Source organism: Mus caroli, unplaced genomic scaffold (genome assembly GCF_978045245.1).
Source record: "Mus caroli unplaced genomic scaffold, Mus_caroli_1 scaffold_2, whole genome shotgun sequence".
Lineage (NCBI taxonomy): Eukaryota > Metazoa > Chordata > Mammalia > Rodentia > Muridae > Mus > Mus caroli.
In genome coordinates, this window is record NW_028227257.1 from 146,168,458 (window position 1) to 146,180,527 (window position 12,070).

A 12,070-nucleotide genomic window follows, 5' to 3' on the forward strand; every position below is an offset into this window, starting at 1 on the left:
TACCTGGGGATCCATCCCATATACAGTTACCAAACCCAGACACTATTGTGGATGCCAACAAGTGCATGCTGACAGGAGCCTGATAAAGCTGTCTCTTGAAAGGCTCTGCCAGTGTCTGTATTTACAGAATCTGGATGCTCACAGCCATCCATTGGACTGAGCACAGGGTCCCAAATGGAGGAGCTAGAGAAAGGACCCAAGAAGCTGAAGGGGTTTGCAGCCCCATTGGAGGAACAACAATATGAACCAACTAGTGCCCTCAGAGCTCCCAGGGACTAAATCACTAATCAAAGAGTACACATGGAGGGACTTGTGGCTCTAGCTGCATATATAGCAGAGGAAGGCCTTGTGGGACATCAATGAGAGGAGAGGCTCTTGGTCTTGTGAAGGCTCAATGCCCCAGTGTAAAGGAATGCCAGGACAGGGAAGTGAAAGTGAGTGGGTTAGTGAGCAGGGAGAGGGGAGATGGGATAGGGGTGTTTTCAGAGGGGAAATGAGGAAAGGGGATACAATTTGAAAAGTAAATAAAGAAAATATTGAATTAAAAAATTAAAAAAATTTTTGAACATGTTTTACCTAAAATGCTTAGAAAGTTTGTCTGGTGGCCTAAATTTATTAAAGTGAGCTCTAAAAACATGTCTTTAGGATTAACAAGATGGCTCAGAGGATAGAGCTGCCTGCTGCCAGGCCTGGTGGCTTGATCTGGATCCCTGGATCCCACAGAGAGACGGAACCGACTCTGTACTCTTTTGTATAATTAGTTCTGTCCACGAGTCTGTTGATGGGGTGCTTGGGTTGATCCCAGATGTTGGCTGTTGTGAATAATGCTGCAGAGACATGAGCGTATAGTGATGATACAGAATTACATTCCCACCAACAGTACAGGAAGGCATGATTCCCTCTACAGTCTTCCAGTTAATGTGGTGTAGGCAGGTGTGGATCTCTGTGGATCTAGGAGGCCAGCCTCATCTACATATAGAGTTCCAGGACAGCCAGGGCTATGGAAAGAAACCTTGAATAAAAGAAAAGTCTAACCAGGCCTGGTGGTGCACGCCTTTAATCCCAGCACTCGGGAGGCAAAGGCAGGCGGATTTCTGAGTTCGAGGCCAGCCTGGTCTACAAAGTGAGTTCCAGGACAGCCAGGGCTACACAGAGAAACCCTGTCTCGAAAAACCAAAACAAAAACAAAAAAAGAAAAAAGAAGAAGAGAACAGTTCTTACTTTTTCCTTAGTTGTCACATTTTGTTTTCGGTGCTAGGGATTAAAGCCAGAGGCTCATGCATACTAGGTAGGTAGTTCTCTACCACTGAGCTGTATTACTTAGTTCACAAGAGTTTTAAAATTTTGTTTTACAGGGTGAGCTATGGTCAGCTTTTTTATGGCATTCTGACCACAAATATGGAAGTATAAAAAGGAAAGCTTTATAATTCTTGAACCTGATTAAAAAGATACTTAGAAAGTTTGTCTTGTGGAAAAGTTCTCTTAAAAATGCTTATGAAGGTCATGGAGATGGCACAGAGGGAGGATATAGCTACCTGCCACTAGATAACCAGAATTGTAAGTTATCGTATGACCTCCACATTCATGGCATGGCATGTGTGCATGTGTTCTTAACACACACACACACACACACACACACACACACACACCCTATAATGAAACATAAAAAAATTGACACTACTGGGTGATTTAGGAGTTCATTTCATGGTTAGATTGGATGGAACATTATTTTAAGTGTTAATCTTTTATTTTAATTTTGTTTAAAATTATTATTAGATGTTACTTACTTTAGTTTACGTGTATCGGTGTTTTGCCTGCATGTATATATGTGTGCCTCATGTGTGCCTGGTGCAATTGGTGGTCAGGAGAGAACATCAGATTCCTTAGAACTAGCTTAATAAAAGACACAAACCACCATATGCATTCTGGGAGCCAAATCCAGGCACTCTAGGAAAGCAGCAAATACTATTAACTGCTGAGTTATCTCTTCAGCTCCGTTAAGTTCTAAGTTTTAAGGTTTTTGTTTGTTTGTTTCTTTTTTTGAGAGAGTATCTCTATATAGTTCTGGATGTCCTAGAGCATGCTGTGTAAACTGTTTATAATTGCTGGGGTTAAAGGTATGGACCACCGTGCCTAGTCCCAAGTTGTTTATTTTGTGGGTTTTTTTTTTTTTCTTTTGGTTTTTTGGTTTTTTTTGAGACAGGGTTTTTCTGTATAGCCCTGGCTGTCCTGGAACTCACTTTGTAGACCAGGCTGGCCTCGAACTCAGAAATTCACCTGCCTCTGCCTCCCGAGTGCTGGGATTAAAGGCGTGCCCCACCACGCCCTGCTAGTCCTAAATTTTAATTTTGAAGTTATAGTTGAAGATTTTAGCTTCTAAATTGTATAAATTTATTTTTTGTTTTTGTTATTGCTTTTTTTGAGGCAGGGTTTCTCTGTGTAGCCCTGGCTGTCCTGGAACTCACTCTGTAGATCCGCCTGCCTCTGCCTCCCAAGTGCTGGAATTAAAGATGTGCGCCACCACGCCTGGCTTCATTTTTATTTTGCTGTGTTGGTGGATTTCTGAGTTCGAGGCCAGCCTGGTCTACAGAGTGAGTTCCAGGACAGCTAGGGTTACACAAAGAAACCCTGTCTCGAAAAACCAAAAAAAAAAAAAAAAAAGAAAGAAAGAAAGAAAAAGAAAACATGTTTATTTGGTAGCTTGAACAGTATTTTAGTTATAAGATTATGGGCTCTTTGATATTAGAGGAATCAGGCTGAGTTCCAGCAAAACTCAAGAATATATTTGTTACTACAACTGGCTCTCATAATATTTAATTGTTTGTGGGTTTTTAATTTTTATTTTTATGAACCCAGGGCCTCATGCATGCTAGGCTTGACCACTGAGATCTATCTCCAGCCTCATAATACTCAATTTAAAAATTTGGTGATGTATATGTGGGTGTGTGTATTGTTTTTTAAGGACTCAGATTTTGATGTGACTACCCATCCCTATTATTTTTTTATTTTTTTTAAGAAAGAGTCTTTACTGTGTATTTTACTCTTTTTGATTTTAGAAAATAATTTATGTGATGTAAACTTGAATTTTGTCATTTTTTTATTCTTAGTGATCAACTTTTGTACCTTTTCCGAATTCAAAGATGGTGAAGCTAGATATTCACACATTGGCCCACCACCTCAAGCAGGAACGCTTATATGTGAGCTCTGAGAAACAGCTCATTCAGAGGCTAAATGCCGATGTACTGAAGACAGCTGAGAAGCTGTATCGAACAGCGTGGATTGCAAAGCAACAGAGGATTAATTTGGATCGTCTTATTATAACCAGGTAAAGACAAGATTTTCGGGTCATGCACTATGTGAACATTTCATTCTATACTACTAGCTAACTAAATGAATCTCTTAAGTGCATGGTTTTGAATCAATATTAGGTGAGTCTTTGCTTATAAAATGTATGGAGTTACTTGTTTATGAATTAGCTTAAACAGCGATATGGATAAGTGTAACTTAAGGATTATTGTTTTATGTCTTTGAATACATAACATTTTATTGTTCTAGAGACTAAATTTTGTGATGTTTATATGCATTTCCATGCTTTGGAATTATATATCTTTTTGTTTGTTTTTCAAGATAGGGTTTCTCTGTGTAGCTTTTTTTTTTTAAGATTTATTTATTTATTTTATGTATATGAGTATACCATTTCTCTCTTCAGACATACCAGAGAAGGCATCTATGGTTGCTGGGAATTGAACTCAGGACCTCTGGAAGAGCAGTCAGTGCTCTTAACCACTGAGCCATCTCTCCAGCTCTCTGTGTAGCCTTGGTTGCCCTGGAACTCACTCTGTAGACCAGGCTGGCCTCCAACTCATAGAGATTCACCTGCCTCTGCCTCCCAAGCTCTGGGCTAAAGGCATGCACCACCACTGCCTAGTGGAATTGTGTATCTTTTAAAAGAAAAAAGCTTTTTTAGATTTAAAATTTTTATTTTATGTGTATGGGTGTTTTGCCCACCTGTAGATCTATGTGCCCTTCAATGCCTGGTGTTCATGCCATTGTTCCAAGAAGCAGTTTTTAACTTTAACAATTTAGTATAATGTTGTTAAAAGTAGTCAGATTAAAAAAGAATATATACTGTATGATTGTATTTATAAAAATCTGAAGAGGCAGGACTGACCTTTGATGATGTCATTTAGGTCACAGCTCTTTGCTGTGCTCGCCGGGGAGGTATTGCCTGGTAGACCGAATGTACAAGTGTAAATCAGACCCAGGGCTTTGTGCTTATCAGCAAGTGTTCTGCCAACTGAGCTACCTCCCCAGCTCCTGTTTTCATTATTTTAGTGCTTGAATATTTGTGAATGTTCTTGTGTCAGTAAATAAGCAGTTTTTAATCTGTAGCAAATTTTTAAATTTAATTCATAGAAGATAGCTCTGGACACTGAATATGGAGAAGTTGACTTCTTTTTTACTTTCAGGTATGGCGGTCTTTACTCACTGTTCTCAGAGTTTAGCAATTCAAGGATATGTCACTGTTGGCACAGTAATGAATTCAAATTTATTAATTTCAATATAGTGCCTGTGTTGTATAATTGTTATTAATATTATTTTGCCTGTGTGCTAATATTTTCCAGTGCTGAAGCTTCCCCTGCTGAGTGTTGCCAGCATGCCAAGATTTTGGAAGATACACAGTTTGTTGATGGATATAAGCAACTGGGATTTCAGGAAACAGCTTATGGAGAATTCCTGAGTCGGTTAAGAGAAAATCCACGTCTTATTGCCTCCTCTTTGGTTGCTGGAGAAAAACTCAATCAGGAGAACACACAAAGTGTTATCTACACTGTTTTTACCTCCTTGTATGGCAACTGTATTATGCAAGAAGATGAAAGCTACCTCCTCCAGGTTTTACGATACTTGATTGAATTTGAACTTAAAGAAAGTGACAACCCCAGGCGCCTTTTGAGGAGAGGAACTTGTGCCTTCAGCATCTTATTTAAACTTTTTTCTGAAGGACTGTTTTCTGCCAAACTTTTCCTCACGGCTACTTTGCATGAGCCAATCATGCAGCTCCTCGTAGAGGATGAAGACCACCTGGAAACAGATCCAAACAAGCTGATAGAGAGATTCTCTCCAGCTCAGCAGGAAAAACTCTTTGGAGAGAAAGGCTCAGATAGATTTAGGCAAAAGGTTCAAGAAATGGTAGATTCTAATGAGGCTAAACTAGTGACTTTGGTGAACAAATTTATTGGTTATCTTAAACAGAATACATACTGCTTTCCACATAGTTTGAGGTGGATTGTGTCACAGATGTACAAAACTCTTTCTTGTGTAGACAGATTGGAGGTTGGGGAAGTCAGAGCAATGTGTACCGATCTTCTGTTGGCTTGCTTCATTTGTCCTGCAGTTGTCAATCCAGAGCAGTATGGAATAATATCTGATGCTCCTATTAATGAGGTGGCAAGATTTAACCTGATGCAGGTATGTTTTTGCTATTATTATTATTTTAATATTTACTTATTTATGTATATGAGTGTTGTATTTACATGTGTGCCTGCATGATGGAAGAGGACATCAGATTCTATTTTAGATGGTTGTGAGCCACAATGTGGTTGCTGAGAATTTATTGAACTGAGGTCCTCTGGAAGAACAGCCAGTGCATTTAACTGCTGAGCTATCTCTCTAACCTGCCTTAGCTGTTAGTAATGTAGCATTTAGTTTGAGAAAAGCTGATCCTTATGTGATGGAGTAGTAACAAAAATACTGACAACGTTCATATATTCTTACCATTTCTTTTCTTAAAAGAAATGCTTTTCATGAAACAAAAGCAATTATATTAGGATTTTGAGATATTATAGTCATAAACATTTTGCATTGGTTTTCAAATGAAATCCTTAAACTCTTGAACATAGAGTTGACTAGGTTTTCTAGAACAAGCTTATCATCTCTATTCTATTAATTTCAGAGTCCAGCTTGATTGAAAATTGAGTGTCCTTTGTACTTCAAAACTGAAGTTGAACCTAGCAATGGTGGTGCATGTCTTTAATCCAGGCAGAGGCAGAGGGGCAGCGGAGCAGGGATGCAGGGAGGCAGAGAGGCAGAGGCAGATGTATCTCTGTGAGGCCAGCCTGGTCTACAGAGTGAGTTCCAGGACAACCAGGGCTACACAGAGAAACCCTGTCTGGAAAACTCAAAACAAAACAAAACAATCATCATTCGAGGGGGCTAGAGAAATGAATCAGTGGCTAAGAGCACTAACTGCTCTTCCAGAGGGCTGGCTTCAAACCCCAGCACCCACATGGCAACCCACAACTGTAACTTCAGTCCCAGAGGACCCAGCACCTTCACAAGGACATGCATGCAGCCTACACCCCCATGCATAGAAACAAAACAAAACCCCCAAGCCCTGAAGAGGAGCAAGCTACCTACAGTTAGAATTCCTTGGACTGCTGGTGAACTCTTAGGGCTTTTTTAAGAAGTGTTTATGTTTTTGAAAGTAGACACAACCCTGTGAAGATTTTACACATATATAGTAAGTTATCCTCTTAAAAAATTGGCGTTCTGGGCAAAGGAGATGCTCATTGAGTAAAAGTCCTTGCTTGAGGAATCTGATAACTTGTGTTCAGTCCCTGGAACCCATGTTAGTAGAAGAGAACCAGCTACTCAAAGTTGTCCTCTGACCTCCACAGCACACCATAGAGGAACCCAGGGCCTCACGTGTGCTAATAAGCACATGCTCTACGGTTAAGTTACACTCACAATCTTATCTATTTGATGTGTGTGAATGTTTTACCCAAAGTCTTACTATTTACTTTAATTAGTTATTTATGTAATTTATTTTGTGTGTGTGGGTGTTTTGCCTGCATGTATACTTGTACAGTGTTTGCAGAAGAAGACAGCATTGGATCCCCTGGAATTGGAGTTAAAGACAGCTGTTAGTCTGCCAATCGAGGGGCTGGTAATTGAATCCAGGTCCTTTGGAGGAGTAACCAGTGGTCCATAACTATAGAGCAATCTTACTAGTCTCCCTGCCTAGTCTTTTTTAAAATTAAAAAAAAAATAGTTTTTCATGGCTGGTGAGATGGTTCAGTGGTTAAGAATACTTTTTGCCGCTAGGCATGGTAGCGAACGCCTTTAATCCCAGCACTTGAGACAGAGGCAGGTGAATTTCTGAGTTCAAGGCCAGCCTGGTCTACAGAGTGAGTTCCAGGACATTCAGGGCTATACAGAGAAATCCTGTCTCGAAAAACAAAACAAAACAAAACAAAACAAAACAAACAAACAAAAGAATACTTTTTGCTTTTCTAGAGGATCTGGGTTCAGTTCTCAGCACCCACATGGTAGCTCACAGCCATCTATAGCACCAGTTCAAGGGCGTCTGATACCTTCTTCTGACCTCCACAGTCTCCAGGCATGCAGATGGTAATATGCATATATGTAGGCAAACCATTCATATGCATAAAATTAAACAAATATTAAAAAGTTAAAATTTTCTCTCTCTTTTTTGGGGGTTGTCAAGACATGGTTCTCTGCATAGTTATGGTACTCACTTTGTAGACCAGGCTGGCCTCAAACTCACAGAGATTCATCTGCCCCTTCCTCGTAGCTGCTGAGATTAAAGGCATGCATTACCACTGCTGGGTTTATTTAAATTAAAGAGTTGTGTGTGTGTTGCACACATATGTATGTGTGGTTCATGTGCCATGTGGAGGCCAGAAGAGGACACTTATCCACATTTATATTGTGCTTTATTCTTCTGAGACAGGGTTTCTCACCTAACCAAAAACTCAACCATTTTTGCTAGGCTGGTTGGCCATTGAGCTCATAGCATCTAATTATCTTACTTTTTCAATGTTGAGTTATAAGCACACATGATAATGCCTAGCTTTTATGTAGGTGCCGAGGATTTGAACTTAGGTTCTCATGCTTGCATGCCATGTGCTCTTACCCACAAGTCATTGTCTGAGTCCTTACAATCCTCAAGCCTTTTAATCATATTTTATTCTCTGGAAATAATATAAAGAAAAGATTGGGTTAATTTAAAATAGACATAAATTTTTTAAAAAACTGATAGCCCAAATCATTAGCCAGGCAGTAGTGATACACGCTTGTAATTCCAGAACTTGGGATGCAGAGGCAGGTGGCTCTCTGTGATTTCGAGGCCAGCTTAGAGCAACTAAGAGCCGGTTCCAGGACAGCCAGCACTACACAAGAAGCCCTGTCTTGATAAGCCTGAGTTCCAAGACTTGTCTACAAAGTGTTTCAATTCAGCCAAGGCTACATAACCTTATCTCAAACCAAACCAAACCAAACCCAATCAAACAAAAGTGATAAGCATTTAAAACACAAACAACAACAACAATAACAACAAAACATTGGTTGGAGATGGAGAGATGGCTCTCTGGTTAAAAGTGTTTGTTACTCTTGTAGAACTGAGTTCAGTTCCCAGTACCTATGTCAGATAGCCACTACTTGTAACCCCAGGGGATTCAACTTCTAGCTTCCATGTGCAGGTATAGACACTTAAGGGAAAAAAAAAAAATCATTGTTTCTTGTCTGCATGGTAGCTCACACCTTTAATCCCAACACTTGGGGCAGAGGCAGGCGGATCCCTGTGAGTTGGAGGCCAGCATAGTCTATATAGCAAGTTCGAGGGCAGGCGGAGCTACACAGACCCTGTCTAAAAAAGCAACTGAAAACTATAAAGAGAATGCTTTTCCCTGTATTTGTGTTATACTTGAAGTCATTTATTGTGTGAGTTAGCCTTCGCAGATAATTAAAATTTTTTCTTGGGGCAGAGGTAGTTTGTGGATAAAAATGTTATGTAAGCTTGACAATTTGAATTTCATATCTGGGACCTATGATAAAAGGAGAGAGCCAACTGCCAAAAATTGTCTTCTGACCTCCACATGTGCACTGTGACACGCATGCACACACATACAGTAATAATCAAGTGTAAAATATTTTTAAGCACACAAAGTGCAATACCAGAAACAAATTAACTGTGCTTTCAGTTTCCTCGTGCTGCTGTCATGTGCTAAGAAGGAATTACAGCAACATTTTCTACATCCTCTTAATTCTTAATCTGAAAATAACAAAAGCTGACAGAGACAAGATACACATTTTATTGGGAACATTATTTTGTTTGTCAGATCAGATGAATGTGAATATTATTGTGAAACCAGATTCTTAGACTGGAATGGAAGTGCTTTCATAGACCAGTGCTGGTGTGTGCACCCACATCTGCTTATCATTGCTTTTGTTTGCAGGTTGGCCGCCTTTTGCAGCAGCTAGCAATGACTGGCACTGAAGAAGGAGATCCCCGGACCAAAAATAGCCTTGGAAAATTTGACAAAGTAGGAATGAGTGTTGTGTCATGAGAAATACGGTTCGTAGACTGTAAGATGTCCAGGAGTGCTAACCCACACCTGTAATCTCAGTTGAGGTGGGAGGATTGCCTTGAGTCCAAGGTTAGCCTAGATAACAGTGAGTCCTCATTACAAACAAACAAAACATACTTATTTTGGTACACAGCTTTAACTCTGCATTCACTGTGATTCCCAGACCCAGCCTGGTCCACACAGAAGTTCCAGGCTATCCAGGGCTATTTAGAAAGATCCTCTGTCAAGAACATACAGCATGAAGTGAAATAATGTAAAAAAAATAATTCTGGCAAAGTATTAGTGAACTTAAGTATTCTTTTTATTAAATCTTGTCTTTAGGTGATATGAAATTTAAATATTTCAGTCATTAATTTTTTAAAAAATTAGTTAACAATATTGTATCAGCAGCAGTTAAATTTAGGAAGATTTCTCTAATGGTTATAATTAAACTGTCTTATAAATATTAAAGGGTTATTGTAATGAGAATCAAGACCTATTGTATTATTTTTTAAAAGTTTGTTTTTAACTAACTTATTACTAATATAACAGTCAGCAATAATTAAATAACTTTAAATATTTTTATGACTTTTTTCAGTTAGTTGAGTAACATAAAATATTTCATTAGATTTTGAGTAGGCTATTAGTTTAACTTGGTTTAAAACTCAGATGTCAGACTGGAGAGATTACTCAGAAGGTAAGAGTGCTTGGTGTTCTTTCAGAGGACAGGAGTTTAGTTCTGAGCACCGAGCTTGTGTGGCTTACAGTCACCTGTAATTTCAGCCCTTAGGGGATCCTGTACTCTCATCTTGCCTTTGCAGTCACCAGCACATATTCATACATACATACATATGTACATACATACATACATAAGAATTCATCTTAAAAGCAAATGAATAACAATATGAAAACCTCAAATACCATTCTGAGCACAGCAGTGCATATTATAACCCTGAGGAGTGGATGCAGGAATGTCACTGCTTTGCTGCCAACTTGGACACCATTGTGAGTATTAGGCCAGCCAACGCCAGAGAGTAGGATTTTGTTTCAAAACAATAATGTTTGTTTCAGCAACAACCCCCCCCAAGAAATAAGAAACAGGGCTAGCTGTGACTTAGTAGGTAAAGGTGCTTGTGATACCAAACCTGGTGACTGAGTTTGGTTCTCAGAACCTGCATGGTGGAGGAGAGAGCCAACGCCTCCAGGCTGTCTTCTCATCTCCATGTGTGCGTCCTCATGAACACTCACTCACCCAGCCCACCCTACACACAAAGAAACACGTGAAAACATTGAAAGGAAAAACCAAAAAATAAAAATTAAATTACAATAAAAATGTGTGTCGTCTGTCTTCCCCATGCTTGTCAGCCATCCTTCCCAGTCCTCTCCAGAGAGTTCTGGATGATAACAGCAGTCTTTTCTGGAGGTCTGCGTGTACCAGCACACTTCTGGGAGGTCTCTCACTCCACACCCTCCCAGCCTTCCCAGTACTGTAGGTTGTACAATACATGCATATACTTCGTTGTTTTTGAGCTTAGTCTGCATCACTGTATAAAGATCTGCAGCTTTTAAAGTGTAAGGTTTAAAATAGTTTTCATGAAGCTATTTTTTTATGCTTGTCTACCTTGGTCAGGAAATTTTCCAGTATTTTGAGGGGAGAATTTCACTTTGATCTCTTCCTGTTTCAACAGGGCTGTGTCGCTGCTTTCCTTGATGTTGTAATTGGGGGCCGTGCAGTGGAGACTCCGCCAATGTCCTCTGTTAATCTTCTGGAAGGCTTGAGCAGAACTGTGGTGTATATAAGTTACAGTCAGCTTATTACTCTGGTAATGGCATCATTCTTTAGCTGAAGTTTTTGGATTTCATTCTTTTAACCATGCGTTGGCAGGTCACAGATGAATACATACTATAAGAAATATGTATTATTTTTGAAAATTTGATTTTACTAGATAATGTCTTTTCCTTTTACCAGGTAAATTTTATGAAGAGTGTGATGTCTGGGGATCAACTGAAAGAAGATAGAATGGCTCTTGACAATTTGTTGGCAAACCTGCCCCAGGCTAAGCCAGGGAAGAGCAGCAGTCTCGACATGACTCCCTATAGCACTCCTCAGATGTCTCCAGCAACCACTCCAGCCAACAAGAAGAATCGATTACCTATAGGTAAGGAGAACCTTCCATACTGGAGCTTTTAAATACTAGTTCTTCAAAGACGAGGGTGTAGTCCATAGGTAGAGAATTTGCCTAGTATGTATGAAGCCCTGGGTTCAGCTCCCAGCACTGCATAGACCAAGTCTTATGGCACAGGACTGTAATACCAGTGTCCAGATGGTGGAAGTGGGTGATCAGAGTTTAAGGTCAGCCTTGGGTAGTTCTTGGCCTGCTTGGGTTGTATTAGACCCTGCTTTTAAAAAGAAATAATTATATTTAATTAGGCTTTACTCACTGAGTCTTTGTAACCTATCTACCTGCATGTGAATTGAAGATTGATCACTAATTAAACCTGTTTTTATAAATGTTTCGTTTAATCCGTACAAACATCCAACATGGTATGATCATTGTTTTGTACTTATATTAGATGCTGGGGATACAAAGAACATTAATATAAGCCCTGATAGTCTTATACTAGTTACTCCTAGGCAGTTTCAAATGTAACGTACTCTGCCACCGAGTCACACCTCTGCTCAACTTTACACATTTTAAAGA

The 12,070-nt window shown here is 39.5% G+C and overlaps 1 protein-coding gene across 7 annotated transcripts in view; it reads left to right on the forward strand.

Annotated features, from left to right (window-relative positions):
- The window catches only part of Gapvd1 (GTPase activating protein and VPS9 domains 1), a 76,558-nt gene that overhangs the window by 18,453 nt on the left and 46,035 nt on the right, over nt 1-12,070 (forward strand). For all 7 annotated transcript variants that reach the window (XM_029472029.2, XM_029472039.2, XM_029472032.2 and 4 more), the window contains exons 2-6: nt 3,108-3,325; nt 4,626-5,469; nt 9,258-9,344; nt 11,057-11,191; nt 11,338-11,527. In XM_029472029.2, the coding sequence (XP_029327889.1) occupies nt 3,141-3,325; nt 4,626-5,469; nt 9,258-9,344; nt 11,057-11,191; nt 11,338-11,527 (1,441 nt within the window). In that variant the 5' untranslated portion in view covers nt 3,108-3,140. The remainder of the gene's footprint in view (nt 1-3,107; nt 3,326-4,625; nt 5,470-9,257; nt 9,345-11,056; nt 11,192-11,337; nt 11,528-12,070) is intronic.